Genomic DNA, 21,959 nt, shown 5'->3' on the forward strand with positions numbered 1-21,959 from the left:
CCGCTCTCTGCCATCTGAAAAGCACTTGTAATGCTGAGTGATCTCCAGCCCTCCCCTGGAGATGAGAAACAATGGTTCACTAGGAAGGAATGGCTGGTTGGGAGGGTGAAGTCTATGGCATTGTACCTGTCTGAGGTCCCACCCCTCCTCAAACCCTACCCTCTCTGGGCTCCACCCCTCAAATCTCCAGGAATTTCCCAACCTGGAGTTGGAAACTCTATCTCCTTCCCAGCCAACCATCAACCTACCGTTATCTGCCCCTCTGACTTCAGCTTTCCATCTCCCCCCCCCACTGCAGTGTCCACTTAGGAAAAGTACAGTCCTTCTCTGCAGTGGGGACCCAAACAGGAGGGAAGTGACCTCAGCAGGGTATAGCGACACAAAGCCCACCCTGCAAAGCACCTGTTTTCTCCAGAGGAACTGATCTCTACCATCTGGAGAGCAGTTTTAATTCTGAGTGATCTCCATCCCTCATTTGGAGATTGGCAGCAATGGTTCCCCAGGAGGAAAAGTGCAGTCTTCCTCTGCACTGGAGACCAAAGCAGCTTACATTATTCTCCTCTCCCCCTTTTTGAACTGCACAACTACCCTGTGAAGTAGGTTAGGCTGAAAGTCTGTGACAGCTCCAAAATCACCCACTCAGCTTCCACAGCTTCCTGGGTCTTGTTGACCCTGCTATGAAGTGCTAACTGGTATGCCTAGGGTAGCCAACCTCCTAGTGGAGCCTGAAGATCGCCAGGTATCACAACTGAACTCCAGACAACAGATGTCTCTTCCCCTGGAGAAAATAACTGCTTTGGTGGGTGGACTCTATGGCATTCTATCCAGTTGAGGCCTCTTCCCTCCCCAAACTCTGGCTTCCATAGACTCCACCACAAAACATCTGTCCCTTTAACATATTTTACACACGTTACTTCAAACTCATGTTTCTGCAGCCTAGAGGAAAGCAGTATAAGTGAAAACAAAACCTTAAGGTGCCAATGCATACAGGGTCACCAAACTAGGAAATGGATGTCAGGATCCCCCTTCTAATGTACTCTAATATTACTCTGGGACCCAATCTAAACAGTAAAGATCTCAAAATTCAGATATGAATAAAATGGGAACATCACAGACATTTTATCTGCATTATAGTTGTGGGTGATGGTTATAGAATTGTTTGCAGCCATATAAACCAAACATTTTGGTAATAGGCTCACATTGTCTCTCTGACACACAGTTTGAAGGAATCACAACATTAGTTTGTATAGTATGATTTTAAATTTTGCATTAATGTGTACTAGTATACACCCGAATAACTCACCAGAATATTTTCCCTAAGACTTTGAGAGCCAAACAATGTGTTCAAAAGTATCAGATGGCTCAGCCCTCCTATGGCTCCCCTGATTTGCCAAGTTATACAGCATGTTTGAATAATTCTCCATAAAAATATCTTTCTCCATGAGAGAAATGTTTTAGCCTGGACTTCTGTGATAGTTTATTGCAGGGGTCCCCAGACTTTTTGAGCCTTCAAGCACCTTTGGAATTCTGACACAGGGTGGTGGGCACAACGACAAAATGGGCGCTGCAGAAAGTGGAGCCCATCATACAATGGCTGCTGTAGGGGGTGGAGCTAACCACAAAACGTCAGGGATCAAGGTTATATATAACTTTAATAGTAGCTCTACAACAACTCAGGCAGAAACTCTGTTTAACAGGGTGCCATTTAATCTATGCAGTCAGTCAGAAGCTCTGCTGAGTAAAGCCCCACCCACTTTCTAAAAGCACTTCGCGGGTGCCAGGAAAGGTGTCGATGGGCTCCATGGCAACTCTGGGCACCACGCTGAGAACAAATGGCTTTTATTGTCTGCAGTGGACTGTGTACATGTGTGTGAGCAGAATGAACATGTCAACTTGACTCTCACACTTTCTAAATAAGCTGACAGACTCTTGTCTCTCCTTGCTACACTACAGCCCTGTTCACAAGTTACAGCGAATGCATGTACAATCCACGCACAGTGTACGTTTGACTGTTGCCATGTTACATTCAACACATGTACGGGTTAACATGTGGTTGAAAGCCCACATTTACCCTGGTACTGGCTCCTAGTTTCATTTATAAACCGAAGACACGTTGGCTCTGTCTTACTAACAGGTATATGCATGTACATACAGTTTGTACAAGCACTGACTGTAGTATGTGAACAGAGCTTATGCATACCATGTGTAGGTTACTATGTAGCTAGCAAATATGTTCTCAGGAAAAACTTAGTGGAACAAGGTGCCTTATTTCAAGTACTGTCATATAATATCTGGGTTTTTTTCTTCCTTCCTCATGTTAATGAGCCACTAATCAGATAGTGGAAGCCTGGAGCTGCTCAGGCTTTCAAGGACCAAGTTGTGTTAGAGAAACAAAACAGATCACAAGCTTGCAGGTTTCATTAAACGCAGCACATGCATTACAGGTCATTATTACTACTGCTATGTATATACGGACCATAACATAGACAACCCTTGTTATAGAGAGTAAAATGGCAACAGTTGTGCATATGCTACAAATGAGGTGCAAAACCACAGATCTAGTGGATCATTTAAACTTGCCAAAAATTATTAATGGTCCCCAAGGATGATGTAGAGGGACTGAGAAACATTAGATACCATACAAGAAAGAGATGAAAGTGGACAAAAAAATTTGAATAGTATTTCAGTTTTATGTGCTGTGTAGAAGTAATTGAAACAGATCGATACTATCCCAACTAAATGTTTTGGGGTTTTTTTTCTAGGGGAAAAGCAGCCCCTGATGCCACATCTCAAAATCCCCAAAGAAAGCCTCACTAGTTTCCATGCAACACCATGGGAGGGAGGGGCTGAGAGGCACACACCTGAAGCTTCCTTGGGTATGTGGAAATAATTGCTGTTGGGTTGATCTCAAGCTCTAATAGGTACATGCACACACAACCACTTCTCATACAGCAAGTTGCAATGACCTCATCAGCTGGGAAAAGAATCAGATTTCCCCAGGGAGACTATATTGCTGCCTGAAAGAATAGAATCTCCCTTATAAATAAAAGCCGAATGGTGGTGGCACTTCTCTAGAACATTCCACACGCTCCAAAATCAGTTTGCTCTCTGATCTGTCATTCAGAGGGTCTCCCTATCCACAGGCTGCTTTGCCTGAGTCCTGCCTCCAACATTCTAAAGTTTGCTGTTCCTCTCCCCCCCATAGCCAGTCAGAACACAGAGGTTATTTGCATATGCAGCCTCATTGGCCTTTGCCTCGGAACACAGAGGTCGTTTGCATATGTGACTTGATTGGCTTTTGCCTCTAACATTCTAAACAGTTTGCTGTTCTGTGGTGAAATGTGTCCTATCTCCAGGTGAGGGCTGGAGATCCCTCAGAATTACAACTGCTTTCCAGATGGCAGAGATCAGTTCCCCTGGAGAAAATGGTGGGCTCTGTATCCTAATATACTGCTGAGGTGGCTCCCATATGACAGCCAATGTGACATAGCAGTCAGGGCTTCAGAGCGTGGGAGTGGCTGCAGGTGTGTGGGGGGTGGAAAGCTGAAGAGTGGAGGAAAATAAAGATAGGTTGATGATTGGCTGGGAAGGAGATAGGGTTGTCAAGTCCAGGTGGGGAATTCCTGGAGATGTGAGGGATGGAGCCTGGAGAGGGTGAGGTTTCAGGAGGCGTGGGACCTTGGACAGGTACAAAGCCATAGACTCTACCCTCCAAACCAACTATTCCCTTCTGGGGAACCATCGTTGCCAATCTCCAGGTGAGGGCTGGAGATCACTCAAAATTACAGTTGTTCTTTAGGTAGCAGAGATCAGTTCCTCTGGAGAAAATGGTGGACTCAGTGTCATTATACCCTGCTGAGATCGTCACAGCAAATTGACACTGAGTGTCCAAGGCCGGGGCACTTGCCCAGAGCATCTTTCTAGAGGCCGTTGTATTTATTTCCACAACGGGCCTTTTTCCTAGTAAGTAATATTACAGTACAAAAAGAACTTCCTTTCAAGTAAACGTCTGGATTCCTCAGAAGAAAGAACAACTGCACTGTTCTGTCAGGAAATGTCCTGTATTTGCCACTGATGGGAATAACAGTTCAGTGGTTGAAAATCTGTCCACATATATGAGCCCTGCATAAAAAACAGTCAGAGACAGCTTTTCAGATCCAAACTTATTTTTCTGCTTACAATGAAAATTGTTTTAGTGCTTGTAAGAGTTTTGTTTAAATGGAAACAAAATAGAATAAACCATTCTTACTGAATACACTGATGAGAAGCATAACTTGTTGAAAGGGCAAACAGCTTTGAGCTAGGAAAGTGAGGTGATTCAAGATAGCAGGGCATGATAAAGGTGGAAACCGACTGTCCAGGGTCCTGGTTTCTAGTTCTAGTGATGCTGTGTAAATGTAGCATATTCCATGGCTTAGCCTTAGCCTTTCCACAACTATCTAATTGGTCTGTTCCTATGGCAAAATCCCTGTGGTAGGCCTGGTTTTATGTTTACAAAATAATGGAGCTTTTCCACATTCTCCTTTTTTCTCACTTGTAAGTTCCTGCGTCTTCGGGCATATTTTTCCCGTTCCACATGTTTTGCTTCCTCTAGTGGTTGATTTGATATTACACCAGTTCATCTCCAGCATCAAAACCTACAGTTTAAATTTGCAGGGCGATAGGCTGGAGTGGTGGCTCAAGTAGTTAAGATGCTGATCTGCAGACCGGAAGGACTGCTCCCATCTCTGGTCCCAGCTCCTGCCAACCTAGCAATTCGAAAGCAAGAAATTGCAAGTAGATAAATAGGTACCGCTTCGGTGGGAAGGTAACAGTATTCCGTGCACCTCGGTGTCTAGTCATGCCGGCCACATGACCATGGAAATGTCTTCGGACAGCACTGGCTCTTCGGCTTGGAAACGGAGATGAGCCCTGCATCCCTAGAGTTGGATTCGCCTGGCTTTCAAGCAAGGGAAACCTTTACCTTTACTAGGCTGGACATAAACTGGTGAAATAGCAAATCAACCATTAGAGAGAGCAAAACATGTGCGGAACAGAAAAGAATCCCTGAAGAAACAGGACTTTTTTTGTGCCGTCAAGTCACAGCTGACGTAGGGCGACCCCATGGGATTCTCAAGGCAAGAGACGTTTCAGAGGTCGTTTGCCATTGCATGCCTCTGTGTCATGATGCTCGTATTCCTTGGAGGCCTCCCATCCAAATGCTAGCCAGGGCTGACCCTGCTTAGCTTCTGAGATCTGATGAGATTGGGCTAGCCTGGGCTATCCAGGTCAGGGGAATTCCAAGCAAGGAAAATGACAAATGCGGGAAAGCCCTTGGCTGTACGGCAATGCAATAATAGGAGATCAAAAGTATGTTGTGTGCTTCTCCTCTCCACTCTTTCAGGCATTCCCCCCCACCCCAAGTTTGCAACCATGGCTAGACTAACCAGACCTAGAGAAAACACTGGTGCAAGACATAATGCTAACTATAGTAACTAAAAAGCCATGTAAGAGAAAAAGAGAATGAAGAGTGTACAAGTATGTGGGATGTTCATGAGCTCATAAACAGTTAGGAGACTGAACAGTTTTATGTCTGTCCTGATCCTTATAGTATGTCAACTCCTTACCATGCACATCTCTTTTAATTACTACCCTATTGAGTCAGATGGAATAAAACAGCAGATAGAATACAACAGGCTATTTTCTGCCTTTGAATTACAAGAAAGAAGCAGGAAGGCCATTTCAGATAACAGGCTCCATGAATGGGTCACAATAAGTGTTAATACATGTACTTATCACAAATCCCTACCTCATGTCCTCTGTCTTGCACAGGACATGACTCACTGTCTGCTTCAGAGAACGATCCAGACTCATCGCTGGAGTTTGTTCCATAGGATGGCTCACATTTTATCTGGGGTCTGACTTGGTTGTACATTCCATCTCCCATCACACCTGGCTCCTGATGCTCAGGGGCCAGGAATCGAGCTCCTTGGGAACAGGGGGAAGATGAAAACTCACACAGAGGGAGGCTGCAGGGAGAGCCACCACTGCCATCCTCTGCATAAGAGTAGGAGGAACATGAACTAGAGGTCCTTGTTCTGGTTTCCAGAGGAGGAGAACGAGGGCAAACTTTAATTGGCACTGGGCAGCTGGTGTTAGGCCGCATTCGTCCTGGCAAGTGATCAGCTGCCTGTCCAATGTGAGAATAGGTCTGGCAACTGGGAAGAGATTGGCTACTTCCTGCCCATAGACCCTTTGGCACAGTCTCGGCGAGATCTTTGTCCAAGCTGCTCACGCCAGAATATGAATGCACTGAAGTGTTTACTTGGTCACAAATGTTTGAAGAAAATATAACACTCCTTCTGTCCACCTCACCTTCCTGCTTACAGAGACCTTCAACAAAGCTAGGACCCCTGAGAGGCGATCCCACTGTAAAATTGGAAGCATCCTTCTGAACAGCTTGGGACAGTCCATAAGTCCCCGTGAAAGGGACATAATCAGCTTTGTGGTCACCCTGAGTTGTCCCCTTGTCAAAAGGGCAGGCTGGACTCCTGGCAAAGTGCTGTTGGGAAGTACTGGGGAAGCCAACTAAGTCTATGTTTTTTGTTCGATTGAAGAAAGACCTTAGGCAGGAAGGAGAGGAACCACTTTTAGACCCGTCAGCTCCAGTAGGACTTGGCTGCTTTCGGTCCATTTCTACATCCCCCTCTTTATCCCTGATGTCAGGCTCATCTCCAGAGAGGCAAAGCGTGATGTTTTCTTCATCATTCTCCTCACTCCTAGGCTCACTTTTTATTTGCCCTACAGCAAGCTCTGGCTTGAGGCTGTCACCAGAACTTTCTTCACTGAATGTGCTTGTGAAACCTGAGGTACTAACGTGTGATGTATTGTAGACATTCTTGGTACAAGCCAGCTGGTATTTCTTGTATCTGGGATACCGCGTTACTGCTTCTTTGTCCAAACTGTCCTTGTCATCTCTTAGCAGGTCAGAGTCAGGCAGCATCCCCTCCTCTTTATCTGCTTCAGAACTGACGGTTTCAAAGTTAAAGGGCTCTGGGTGTGTTCTCTCCCTTGGACAAGATATCTTGGAAGTCTCAGATTCCATAGTCTCTACCTCTTCTTCCTCGGAATTCTCATCTTCGTGCATCCGCTGATAGGTGGGATCCTTTTTGCACAGGAACAGGCCGTCCTCATTGTTCAGCAGCTGAGTCTGAAGGAAGCTGAAGCAGGAATCCTCCAGGTTGTGCATGCGCAAGAACTCTGCACAGTGGATGACCTCTTGTATGTTTTCTCTGCTGAGTAACAGCTTCGCAGTGTAGGCAAACTGTAACAATGGACCAAATCCCCTTGCAGTGACCTGCAAAAAAACACAGGGAAATTGCCAGCATTACCATCAGCACTGCTATTGTCCCAAGCCCCTCAAGTGTAGTTAAATAACTTGACAGTTCTAATGTCCATAAATACCACAGTGCACAAGTTAATCTTTCATCAAGTCATCATTGAAGTTACTTCCAGCAATTAATGCTGCTTGCTGTATTGCTGCCTGCACACTTCATATTAGAGGATTATTTAAACATTACTTCTAACAAATGATTGACAGTATGATGAACTCTTTAGCATCTGCCAAATGCCATTCACCCTATTAACAAACACTCATGGGTGCTGCTAAATTCTCAATGGATGCATAATCCTATCACTTCTACTGTACTTCTACAAATTAGGCAGGATGCACCCTGCGCTATAAGAATCACGTCAATTATACACATTTAATAAACATTTTATTTTGTTACCAAAAGGCTTACAGGGTTTAGAAAAAATGGATATATGTTTATAAGCACTTGAGGACAGGACTACCCCCCTTCTGAGACAGCGAAAACATTCAATAGTAATAGTGAGAAGCAGGGATATTGGAGGGAAGGGCATGTAATCTAACCTGAATAAGGAGCAGAGGTAATAAGACAGGGGGCAGTAAGCATGGGAGAATCTCATGAAACTCTAGCCCATCATACCAGGACCGTTGAATCTCTGGATAGATTTAGATTGTGAGGAGCTATGCAGTAGCTGGTTAGAAGTCCTTAACTACCACACAGTTCTCTAGCAGCATGAAAAGCTGATTACGGCTTCCAACCACAGAGTTCAATGCCAATTTTCTGCTATGAAGAAATAATAACACTTGTTTAACTATGTTGTTAGAAATTACAGGAGACTGCTTTTTACATATGGCCCATTATTGGAATTCACCCTCAAACCATCTCCCTCCCTGGAATCTTGGCGGGCACTGGGAACAATCCATATGCTTTCCAAGCAGTTTCTTCAACCATGAATATGCTAGGAGTGTGAGATTTGTTAAAAATGAACATGAATATTAAAAATGAAAGCAAACACCCTTGGGATGAGGGCATCCAAAAACCTGTCAGATTTTGCTCCAATTTAAGTAGGAAGTCCATTCATATACTCTTACAGTCCCCTGGAAGAGGCAAATAATAATTTATTTGATAATCCATACCTCTATATTATTACATTATCAGGATTCAGATGGCTTGGGGGTGTGTGTCTCTGCTAACTGTTGTTCTTAATATTACAACCTTACATTGTTTGTCCAATACCTCACCATTACAAGTCTTATGGTTTACATACACATTTCCCCCCAACATGCACTAATACATTTTGGATGTTAAACAATTGGAATATACAGAATTCACTAAGGGTGGGTATTTCTCTTATGTTATTACAACTATTAGTTAATGCATATTTATTCTGTGAATAGTTCTGGATCAGGCATGTTGCCCTGATATTAACTGTGACCTAAATACCAATCTCCACCTAGCATGATCTTTGATGTAACAAATAACTTTGAAAGTAGAATACACACATACTATCCAATTGCTTTCTGATTTCAGCTGGTCCAAATAAAAGTATTAAGCTCTGGCCCACAATCCTGGATTCTGGATTTTGCCTAAATACAGAACCCACAGAAAGTAAAGTTGTTGTGGAAATTATGATCAAACACAGCCACTAGGTGGGAGAACTGCAAAGCTAGTTGATGGCAAAACCACGCATTTCAACAAAAATGCTTTTGGAGTAGTCTAGGCAAAAAAAACCCCAACACAAAAACAAAACCAATGACTCATAACATTCCAAAGGAACTTCACAAGCTGAGTCAAGGTTCTCATCCCCGCAAAACAGCACTACTCTGGACATCTGCTATGAAAGTCTCCCTCCTCGAGAGGCTATCACATGCAGAACTCTTAATGTTGTTGACATAGCACCACAAACAGCTGCTTGCTTTAAAAACATACCTCAAAAACCCAGGAAAAAAGCTAGGTGGGGAGATAAGAGGACTAAATCAGTATGGATCATCAGTGACACCACATATCCTACACTGGGAACAACACAGCAGTAATTTACAATAGGCACTGATGAGCAGTGCTACATTTTGAAGTACTATAACAGCCGTTACTTGTAAATTTAAAAAGATGCCCTCAGGGAGGAGTCTTAGAAGCATTTCAGATCAGCGCTAATGTTTCAAATACATAAACAGCAACTTTCATGATGAATGCGAGCCGGGCTGGCTGGCAAGTGGGGAAACCGGCAGAATCTCCGTAGCCTGAAGCTGTCTAAATATTGATTTGGCCTTTATTGTGGGTCTACCATCATGCTGCCTTTGGAACTGCTTGTATTTAATTCGCCATGACAAGAAAGCAGATATCCAGGGGACTGTAAAGTGGTTATAAATATTGCACATTTTTGGAGATGAAGGTTTAAAAGCTGCATATATTACAGTTACACACGCACTCCTCTGTAAGTTGGTAATTTTTTTTCTCCAGGAGAAACTTTAAGTAGGCTACTAAATAGCACTGCGACAGTATAACCAAGAGGAATATAATGAACACGACGATATTCTGCAGCACTTATGAGGGAAGTAAAATAGCAGTATTAAAATTTATATTCAGAAGAATGCTAATTTGTCAACATGCAACATAAAACAGAGCTTTCCAGCTCACACTTTAACCTAGCATTTCAGCATGTGAAGCATCCAATTTAAACCCAGAGTTGAACACATACATATAGGCATCTAACCTCACAAACCAGCTGAAATCCAGGCAACCAATATCCATCCAAGTAGTCTACGGATTGAGGCAATCTTAGGAGCTGTATGAACTGTATGAACATTTGCACCTTATGAAAGGAACCAATTCTGTCCCTTTTTCCTGAGGTGGCGAGAGCTCTGGCCCACATTCCTGGAAAACTGTGAGACATCTGTTTTCATGTTAGCTAGATGAGTGTGAGAAGGGCTTCTCATCTGACCTTACAAAGCCATTGCTGACCCCATGGAATACCATGGAGTACCAATGGTCCTCAGGCCCCAGTTTGAGAAACACGGTGTTAAATTTAAAAAATATATATAAGTGAAGCAAAAGGACACCCCTGCAGCAATAACCTCCTTCAGTTCACTGTACTTCTCTATCCCATTTGGTGCCTTTCCTGTTGATGCAAGGGGGCCTTGTCCACACACAGAGTAAACCAATGTAGCTTCTTGGAAATTTACTAGTTAACATATATAAGGGATGGATATTTATTTAACAACAATGCAAGCTACAACAAATACTTTCAAGGAGATGTACAGGCTGTAGGTTTTAGAATTCCCCAAAAGAATGTATTCAAGTTCACAATGTCTGTGCGCCTTTCCCCCACGGGTTCTTTTTGTAGCAGGAACTCCTTTGCATATTAGGCAACACACCCCTAATGTAGCCAGTCCCCCAAGAGCTTACAGTAGCCCCTGTAAGAAGAGCTCTGTAAGCTCTTGGAGGATTGGCTACATTAGGGGTGTGTCGCCTAATATGCAAAGGACTTCCTGCTACAAAAAGAGCCCAACCTATTAGCTCATGGACTGGATGTGTACTACCTTTGTTATAAGGCTTACCACAGTGTATTAAAACAAAGCTTCATTATAAAATTATCATGCCACATGCAGTCTTAGCTGTGGCTACCTCTGGCCCCACATACGGGTGTGTGTGTGTGTGCTGGAGGCCCTGACAGCCAAGCTACCCTGATTGCCAGATACCACTGCCATCATGACTACAGAGGCAATGACAATGAATATGGTGTCATACAGGCAGTAGCTGGGGCAATGAAATGTATAAGCAGGTGGAGGAGGGCCCCAACCTTCATACAACAGAGCTGCCTGAGATCTGCCCCCCTCGACTGTTGTACAATTGGTTGCTGAAGCCACCCCACCTACTATACTCAGTCATTGTTGAGTCCCACCTTGACTTTTGCTCACAGCTCCAAAATCACTTTACATGCCCTTGAACTGCATATAAAGTGGACTTCCACCCATTCAGAACTCCATCCACATTCACTTCCATGAGTGTGCAATACATTGGGATGCTTTTCTTCCCAGAAACGTTCATGATGCTAGTGCTGTTGCAATGATGGGACCAGTGTTCCCTCTAAGATGAGTTAGCATGAGTTTTTTAGCCTCCGGCTCACACATTTTTGTCTTAGCTCAGGAAGGATGGCTCCAGAGCAAACTAATTTATGCAGTAGCAAATTGCTCGCTTGCAACTTTAATGCCAGTAGCGCACAAAGTAGATTTTTTGCTCACAAGACTCCACAGCTTAGGGGGAGCATTGGATGTGACCCATAATTCCAACAGCACACATGGCCATTTATCCAGAGTACTAGTGGTGTAGTCCTAAGCACAGCTACACCATTCTAAACCCACTGACTTTAAAAGCATGCAATTCTGTTTAAGAGTGAAATATAAACCATCTAAAGTCCAGAGCAGATATAGAAATTAAGTAGGGTTTAGGACCAGGCCAGGGGTCATATACTCAACTCTTCTTTGTTCATCAGCTCTCACACATTTCTCCTGACTACTCATGCTCAATATGACAACCATTTGGATTTTTAAATTCAGAGGCATCACCACATTGGCAACGAGGGATGTGCAAAAAGAAAAATCAGTATTTTTCAGGTTTGGGTATGGTATCGTCTGATATTCCTGAATCCTAGCACTGGCACGTTATTTGGATTTTGGAAATATTCAGGAAAGCCATTTTTTTCCAGCTCCATTATGCCCTATGGGGATTATTATAGTCAATGGTCCCCATAGGGTATAATGGGGAAGCAATTTGAGGGTATCTGGGGCTCTGGCAGGGCTGTTTTTTGAGGTAGAGGCACCAAATTTGCAGCATAGCTGCTGGTGCCTCATCTCAAACCCCTCCCCCCAAGTTTAAAAAGATTGAAGAAGGGGGTCCAATTCTATGGGCCCCCAAAGAAGGTGCCCCCATCATCTATAGGTTTCAGTGGAGAGAAAAAGTGTTTAAAGGAATCACAGTCCCTTTAAACACCTTGTCCAAGTGGCAAGTTCACTCGGAAGGTGTTTAAAGAAACTGCAATCTCTTTAAACAACCTTTAAGAGAAGAAGAAGAGGAGAATGGATTTATATTCCACCCTTTACTACCCAAAGGAGTCTCAGAGTGGCTTACAATCTCCTTCCCCTTCCCCTCCCCTTGTCCAAGTGGCAAGTTCACTCGGAAGGTGTTTAAAGAAACTGCAATCTCTTTAAACAACCTTTAAGAGAAGAAGAAGAGGAGAATGGATTTATATTCCACCCTTTACTACCCAAAGGAGTCTCAGAGTGGCTTACAATCTCCTTCCCCTTCCCCTCCCCACAACAGACACCCTGTGAGGTAATTGGGGCTGAGAGCTTTGAGAGAAGTGCTCTTGAGAGAACAGCTCTGAAATAACTTGTGACTGACCCAAGGTCACACCAACAGCTGTATGTGGAGGAGTGGGGAGTCAAACCTGGCTCTCCCAGATTAGAGTCTGCACTCCTAACCACTATACCAACTGGCTTAACTTTGACTATCCAGTGATCCTGAAAAATCCTGAATATTTTCGGGATTTTGGCGTCTTGGCCATTTCAGATCCCCGAAAAAATACCCAAATCTATATCTGGTTGAAAGAATAGCTGGAAAATACTGATAAGGTATTTCTCAGATATTTTTTCACCTCAGACACAGCTGAATGCACACCCCTATTTGCAACAGTCATATGTATTCCGAAACCCAGGCTGAGAATGTGAGCATGATGTCATGGTCTCCTTGCAATTGCTAAACTCTATAGTCAACTGGTACATTAGTACCAGGCTTATATTTTTACTTGTTTCAGAGATTACTTGCTTTATTTCTATGGCCACATTTACCTAATGACCCCCTATGCCTTTTTGTAAAGCTATAATTTATATAATAAAGCACTCTCAAGAAACAGAAGATAAGCTTAGTGACAGTTAACACAGCTTCTATTTTTTCTCCACACAAAGACCTCAGAGATTAAGCATGATTTGTAATCTCATTTGCCACAATTAACAAACCTGCCCTATAAAAAAAAGCCAGGGAGCTGGTAGGGAGACTGTTATTTTCAAAGTTCATTTTGGCACATAGTATCAGATACATTTTTTAAAAATACAATTTAATTACATTACAAGTTAAACAGACTGCAGCCTGGATATTTTCATTCATTTTGTTACAAAGGGGAATAATTATAAGCAAAATTCATTCTTTTAGATCTCTTGTCTTTTTCCCCCTAGCAATTTTAAAAGCTGTGATTAGATAACCAATGCTCTTAGTAAACGAGGAGGCAGATGGAATTAGCTTAGTAAAGTGGAAAAAGTCTCCAACTAGGATTTGGGAGATAAAAGTTCACATCCCCATTGTATCTTAAGGCTTGCTGGGTGATTTCGGACCAGTCATATTCTCACAGCCTAACCTACCTAGTACACATGAAGTTGTCTTTTACTGAAGCAGACCAGTAGTTCATCAAAGTCAGTAATGTCTACTCAAACCGGCACTGGCTCTTCAGGGTCTCAGGCAGAGGTTTTTCATATCTCCTACTACTTGATCCTTTCTTTTGGAGATGCTGGTGATTGAACCTGGAACCTTCTGCATACCAGGCAGATGCTCTGCCACTGAGCTGCGCTCCCCAAAGTTCTTGCAGGGGTAAAAAAGGAAGAGTGAATAATGCTAGATGCTGCCCTGAGCTCCTTGGATGAAGGACATGATAAAAAATATACTAGATACATGATGATGATGATAATGCATCTAAATGGCATATTCAAATGCTGACTTGCTTACATGTTACTTTTAACATGTGTAACCTTTGCAAACACCAGGCTAAATTAGTTTCTCTAAAAACTCACAGAACACAATAACCACATAGCTGTCAAATGCCCTTTTTTTAACCTGACAAAAGTTGTACTAAGAGGAATATGTGAAGAAAATGCTTTCTTGGCTAGGATATGGCATTTCACTGGTAACACCTTTGCCTTTCATTCCAGCAGTGGAGGGGGGGAAACGAGCAGTAAGGTCACCGCTTTTCACATATATATTCAGATATATTTCACTGCACTAAGCAACTGGTAATGAAGCCAAATTAAAGGACATAATAGATATAAGTGGATCCACCTGCCAGCTGCCTTTCGTCCTTGGTTTTAGTGGTTGTGATGAGAGCCTGGGCAGACAATGAGGCCAGGAGAGTCAAATGCATTCAGGGCAACCCTGAAAAATACTTCCTGACTATCTGGCTAAAGCTCTCACAAGAGGTCTCTCAATTTTCCTCACCCTTTGCTTAAATTTCATGCATGGCATTTGGGTGCACTTGTGTTAACATACAGTTTTATCTAAATGAAGTTCACAAAATTATGTGGAGGAGGTGGGAACTGTGGTGCTAATGGGACTATCCATTAGATGGCCACGATCCAAATCTTCCTGCAACATTTCCACATAGTAAATGCAAGAGCTATGTATGTACAATCAAAAGGGGTTATCACTTTATTTCTTGGTGGGTTTAAAAATAAAAGACATTTGATAACTTGGAAAATGCAATACCCCTGTCAACAGATGTGGGGAAGAGGTGGACAACATGTAAATAAATAGAAAAATATGCATTTGTTGTGCAATATGTTATTTTTATACACACAGAGAAACAGCACCGCTCAACTGACTGTGTAGATAGGCCATTTGTCTTTGGGGGGGGGGGGGGGGGGCTTGGCTGTAGTGATTTATGCAAATACTTTGACAGTAGACTAGAAAATGCACTCTGGTTCATTTTTCTGTGAAATTAAGCCTTCATACCAAGAGCCCTCCAGTCAGCATCTGTTAGTAAATGTTGCTGAGTAGGCTGGGGATGTAGGTTTTATATACGTTTTAGCAAAAATGACACTTAGCAAGTCTGGATCATAGGAAGCAGGCTGAACAGGAATCTAAAAGCAGAATAATACAAAAACACCACCAACGGATTTTTTCATGACATCTTGACTTTGTGGGCTCAAGAAGGTTACCAATTGAGAGGTTACCAACTCTAAGGTGGCATTTATCCAGCTGCACTTAGGTAGGAAAAAAATATTTATTTAAAGGCATTTTAAACCTGATGTTCTCCAATAAAGTCTTAAGGGGGGAAAACACCACTTGATCCAGGATAATGTTACATTCCAAATACTGAGAATTTCTCATGTATAGACAAATATACTCTCAAAAGAGGCTTTGTTATTCCACTTGACTAGCTAACAAGGCAATTAAAATCATTAACTAGTAGACTACAACTGTCTTTCTTCAGGCTATTGCATGATATAAAACTGAAAAAAGTGCTGCATCTCTCTCATCTCCTGTTTAACTGTGGTGCTTTTGGGAAAACCTGGAAATACAAAGTTTTCCCTTATACCCCTCCACATGTACCATGAACTTGTCTTTTTTGCCATTATATTTTTAATAGATCTTTGGACCTGTTTGGCTTGCATTTTAATGTTTGCAATGTATACATACCAATAAAGCTAAGGGGGGAAAAATCTTATGTTGTGTGATATAGCACTACTGAAAAAGGAAGCATTCTCTTCAAATAGCACTCTCAATTTACACAAGGGGCCACATCACATCCCTGGATAACAGAATAAAGAAAAAGCTACTTAAACTAACATAATACTACCAATCTCTCTTCAACTCTAGTGTGTGCTTCAGAGACAGAAGCAAATTTAAATGCATCTTAAATGCCTGATACATTAATATAGCAACTCGGCTATCCAATATACAATGCCTCTTATGTATCTTTTCTTTGGGATAAACTTAACGAATACTTAATAGGGGTGTGTATTGGGCTAAATGCAGCCAAAAAAATACCTGGAAAATACCTTATCAGTATTTTTGGGGTACTGTTTCAGCCGAATATAGATTTCAGATATTGTTCATCTATCCAAAATGGCCAAGCCCTGAAAATCCCCAAAATATTTGGGATTTTCAAGACCGCCCAATAGGTGAACTTGAAGGCCATTTAAAGGGCTTGTAGTCCCTTTAAGTGCCTTCTCCAAGCAGCACAACTCCGCAGTGAGTGAACTCCGAAAGCAGTTTAAAGGGTTTGCAGTCCCTTTAAATGCCTTTCGGCTGAACTCACCAGCGAGTTCACCCAGAAGGCATTTAAAGGGACAATTAGCCCTTTAAATGCCTTCAGAGTTCACTTGCCGCGGAGTCACACGGCTTGAAGAAGATATTTAAAGGGACCGTGATCCCTTTAAATGCCTTCTTCCCCTCCATTGAAATCAATAGACGATGGGGGCACTTTCTTTGGGGGCCCATAGAATTGGACCCCCTGGTCCAATTTATTTTATTCTGGGGGAGGGGTTTGAAGAGAGGCACCAGTAGTTTTGCTGCACATTTAGTGCCTCTACATCAAAAAGCAGCCACCTTCCCGAGCCCCAGATATCCCCAGATCGATTTTCCATTCTACCCTATGGGGACCATTGACTATAATGATCCCCATAGGGTATAATAGAGCTGAAAAAATTCAGGTTTCCTGAATATTTCTCGAATCTGAATACCATACTGGTATTGGGATTTGGGAATATCAGAAATACTGATATTTCTTAGAGCTTTTGCAGATGATGTGATGTTTATGGTTGAAGACCCTATACGGAATTTACCATTGCTCATGGAGAAAATAAAAGAATTTTGAGACTTAGCAGGGTTTTATGTCAACAAAGATAAATCCAAGGTGATGTGTAAGAATATGACTGGAAAGAAACAAGAAGAGCTACAGAGGTTGGCACAATGTGAAGTCGTGAAAAGGACTAAGTATTTAGGTATTGACTTGACTATGAAAAACATAGATCTGTATAAGAACAATTATGACAAACTTTGGCCTAAAATACAGCAGGACATTAAGAAATGGGATTTATTGAATCTATCATTGATGGGGAGAATATCAGTGGTCAAGATGAACATTTTACCACGGTTGATGTTTTTATTTCAGACAATCCCAATAGTAAGAGACATGAAGGTATTTAATATGTGGCAAAGAAAAATTCCAAAGTTTGTTTGGGCTGGGAAGAAACCACAGATTAAATGAAGATTCTATGTGATGCGAAAGAGAGAGGTGGATTCCAGTTACCAAACTTTAGACTATATCATGATGCGGTATGCTTAACTTGGTTGAGACAATGGACTACCTTAGACAACAGGAAACTGTTGGCGTTAGAGGGACACGATTGTAAATTTGGTTGGCATGCCTACTTATGGTATGAGAAGGTAAAAATGAATGGCTTTTTAAAACATCATTATGTCAGAAGAATCTTATTTGATACATGGACTAAGTATAGAAGGTACTTCTTGGATGAGAAACCTCTTTGGATAGTACCGGCAGAGGTTATAAAACCCTTTTCGACATATAAAGGAGAAGATTGGGTACAATATATATGAAACCGGTGGGAAAAACATTCGAAATGAAAATGGAAGAAGATTTGGCTTTTAAATATGGTTGGTTGCAATATAGACAGAAGACAAAAAAGCTTTTGGGTTTAGGGCAAAATATAATGAAATTGAGAATGTATGGTTTGAGGGAGGTAAAAAAATCTATTTCAAAAATGTATAAGATATTGTTAAAATGGTATACAGAAGATGAGGTAGTTAAAGAGCAGATGATAAAATGGGCAGTTAATATGAATAAAGAAATGATGTCATCTTGGGAATATTTATGGAAGAATGCAATGAAAATATCAACATGTAACAACATAAGATGATGTATAGATGGTATATGACACCAAAAAATTGCAAATATGAATAGTAATATGTCAAACAAATGTTGGAAATGTAAAAAGATAGGGCTCATTTTATCACATGTGGTGGACTTGCGAAAAAGCAAAACAGTTTTGGGTTGAGATTCATGCAGAAATGGAAAAAATTGTGAAATGTAAATTTAAGAAAGAACCAGAAATTTTACTTTTGGGGCTTAAAATGGAAGAAGTCCATATGGCAATAAGGACATTGATGTGGTATATGATAACAGCTGCCAGAATTACTTATGCGCAATGTTGGAAACAAGAGAAGGTTCCTGAAGTTGGAGACTGGATTAAGAAACTACTTTTCATAGTTGAAATGGACAAAATGACAAGGAAACTTAATAATTTGGAAGCAGAAGACTTCTTTGCAGACTGGAAAGATTTTAAAGACTATTTGGAAAAGTACTGGGATGTGAGGGATAATTTATTTTGCTTTGATAATTATTGAAGGTTAAAGGATATTAAAAAATAGATAAAGTTATAAGAACAAAAAATGGAGGGATAAGTTACCTATAGATATGAGTAAAAAAAAGGGAGGGATGAAGAACATCTAAGAAACGAACAGGAGGTTGGAGCACTGTGGGAAGCCGAGTAGAGGGGGGGAAAGGGAGGAGGGTAGGATGTATAACTATATAATGTTTGATTTATGTTTGACTTTGTTTATTATATCCTAATAAAATGTTTTTTTAAAAAAGAAGAAATACTGATATTTCTCTGGTTTAATATACCCGAACCCAAAAAATACCTTTTCTTCCATACCTTTACTAATAAATAAGGTGCTATATCTCAGAGCCATTCTACGTACACAAAGCTTACAAAGCATGAAGTCAGACAACATAGAGTATGCTTGGTATAGATGAGGTAGATCATATAACATTTACGGGATATTTTTGTGGGAAAACATTTGCTGTCTGAGCACCATCCTGCAGTCTGTGAACTAAATAATGACTACATAAACTAGGAACACACATCTACACAGCATTAGGTTATCTTAAGCCTAATGACTGTGAGCACAGCATAAAACCAAACTGGTGTGTGTGGTGCTCCATGTTGTAAATGTGTTTTACTTAGGACTCCTCACCATTTTAAGGGTTTACTTTCCCTTGTAAAGCACAGTTTAGATAATCTGGAGTTATTTGCTCTACAAACACCTTTCTGTGCTTGCAGAAGGGACCATCTTTTCCTAGCTGCAGCTCAAGTTTTCTTTTGAATTGCCTAGATTTATCTCTTGAGTAGGAGCTGGCTGTACCTTTGACCAGGATTAAGTGGCCATCTGATTCCATGTAGTTCTATGATGAGTTTCTACTTTAGAGACACAATAGCAACTGCAGCATGGTTCAGAAACTTTCATCATTTTCTATCTGGACTGGTGATTCAACTGGGAACGATGATGCTAATTCAAAAGGATGTATGCATGTGTGTATATGAATGATTGAGGGAGTATGAATACATATGTGAGCAAGAACGGAAGATTTGTTTCACTTACCGTGAATCTTCCTTCTTGGTGGTCCAGGGATGGGGCAGTCTTCACTTCTGGGATAGTAGCTCCTCCTCTCTGCAGGCAGGGTCATCATCTTTGTAATCCCAGAGGGGAGGGGCCTATCACAGAACTCTCCAGTCTGTTTCCAAGCTGTGACTCTCCCTCTTCATAACAATCAGCAACTCAAAAAAAAAATCATTAGGAAAATTTTCCTAAGGAACAACTAGCACTAACCACAAAAGGGAAACTTCTCAAGTTCTAAGGGATGCTGGGGAGATGGCCCCAACCACTCTCTAGCTAACAGGCCCTCCAGATAGAAAGTGATGGTGGCCAAAAGGAACCTAAATTCCAACAGCAGACCCCTTTAGCACTAGGTGCTCATACCAGAGGAAAAAAAATCTTGGGTGGGTAAGACTGCCCCACCCCTGGACCACCGAGAAGGAAGATTCACGGTAAGTGAAACAAATCTTCTGTTTTCCAGTGGTCCTAGGGGTGGGACAGTCTTCACTTCTGGGACATAAAAAAGCAGTGTGCCCCAGAGTCTTCATGAAAGACAAAAATGGAGTCTGTCCTAAGGAGTGGTTTGTTCTATCAAGAAAGAAACTCAGAGCCCTCCTTACATCTAGACAATGCCACTCCTTCTCCTTAGCGTGCTTAGGAATGGGGCAAAAGGAACACAGGACCACATCCTCCACTATAAAAGGTGGAATTTACTTTGGGTATAAAAGCTGGGTCCAGCTGCAATACTACTCTATTGGTATGGAAGGTACAAAGTTCCTTATCTGTGGAAAGAGCCCGCAGCTCAGACATCCTTCTGGCTTAGGTAAGGCCCATAAGGAAGATAGTCTTCAGGGTTAGCTCCTTAAATGGACATGCAGCCATGGGCTCACAGGGAGCCCTGGATATCACTCTGAGTACCAAGTTCAGGCTCCAGGTTGAGAAGTGGTGAAGCTGGAGAGGATTTAACAAGAAACTAACCCTGAGGAATCTCCTAACATGATGGTGTTGGGACAAGGATTTCCCTTTCCTGGTACCCCTAATGGTTGGATAAAGCTGCCATCCGTCTTTTGAGTGTACTGGTGCTGAGTCCTTTGCGTTCACCTTCTTGCAGCAAAGAGTGCCTCCCTAACTGACACACAGAGAGGGTCTATTCTTTGTTTTAGGCCTCAGGCCTGAAACACCTGTCAGGTGTTCTTGTAGACCCTATCTGCAGAGCCTTTGTTGGAGGCTAGCATGGTATTAATCCCCCCCAAATATCCTATCTCTGCAAATTGCACTCAATCTCCTGGCTGTTAGGTTTAGGAGTCCTGGTTAAGGATGATTGTGCCTCCCACTGGTGGACTTCCTGATGGCACCTGGTATTTTTGGCCACTGTGTGACAGAGTGTTGGACTGGATGGGCCACTGGCCTGATCCAGCATTGGCTTCTCTTATGTTTAAACTGCAGGAACCTTTGATGAGCTTCTCAGATAGGGTTGTGCAAATAGGCCTCTGAGAGATCTATTGATGCCAAGAAGTCTCCAATCTGGAAGGATGCTACAATTGACCTGAGGGTCTCCATTATGAATCTCTTGATCCTTATATGACTGTTCAGCCATTTGAGGTCCAGAATGGCCCTGATATTCCCATTCTTCTTTGGGACTATGAAAGAACTGAGTAGAGCCCCGATGTCCTTTGTGCTTCTGGCACTGATTCTATCACCCCAATGCCCAGCAGGTGTTGAATGGCCTTCTCCAGAAAGAGATACTTCTGGTTGGAACGGTTTCTTGGTACACAAATAAAACGACTGAGTGGAATCAAACTGAATTCAAAGGAATAGCTGTTTGTGACTGTGTCCGAGACCCACTTGTCGTTCATGCTGTGTTATCAGTGAGCTGCAAGCAGCTGCAGATAACCTCCAACTCTTAGGGTGCCTGAAGTATCGGCATAGTCATGCTGAAGAACCATTCTAACATCCCTTGGTGTTCTGTCCAGACTTGTTAAAGAAGGTAGTTCTGTTATTGCCTTGCTGCTTGGGCTGCCATCTCCCTTTGAAGGGTCTGGAAGAACTGGCCCATGACGGTCACTTGGACTTTCAAAAGGAAGAGTAGTGTTTCCTAGACTGTCTTCCTTCCTGAATGGCAATACTTTTCCTTGTCTTTATAGTCCATGAGGCACTTGCCCATGCCTTCACCAAATAGGTTGACGCCCTTGAAAGGAATGCTGGCCACCCTGGCCTGTGCTGAAGGATCCACCTCCCAACTCTGGAGCCAGGCATTACGTCTGGTTGCTATGCCAGAGACCATGGTTCCGGCCAATAGCTGGATGTCATCCAAGGAAGCATCTGCCACCAATGCAGTTGTGAGAGCATTTTTATTTTATATTATTTAGTTCCTTGGGATGCTGTCTGCTG

At 42.2% G+C, this 21,959-nt stretch overlaps 1 protein-coding gene across 1 annotated transcript in view; it reads right to left on the reverse strand.

Moving 5' to 3' along the window:
* Nucleotides 1-21,959, reverse strand: part of BACH2 (BTB and CNC homology 1, basic leucine zipper transcription factor 2) — a 213,983-nt gene that overhangs the window by 15,801 nt on the left and 176,223 nt on the right. The window contains exon 4 of the mRNA XM_015416168.1: nt 5,789-7,336. Within this exon, the coding sequence (XP_015271654.1) occupies nt 5,789-7,336 (1,548 nt within the window). The remainder of the gene's footprint in view (nt 1-5,788; nt 7,337-21,959) is intronic.

This window comes from Gekko japonicus, unplaced genomic scaffold (genome assembly GCF_001447785.1).
Source record: "Gekko japonicus isolate JY-2015 unplaced genomic scaffold, Gekko_japonicus_V1.1 scaffold445, whole genome shotgun sequence".
Classification (NCBI taxonomy): Eukaryota; Metazoa; Chordata; class Lepidosauria; order Squamata; family Gekkonidae; genus Gekko; species Gekko japonicus.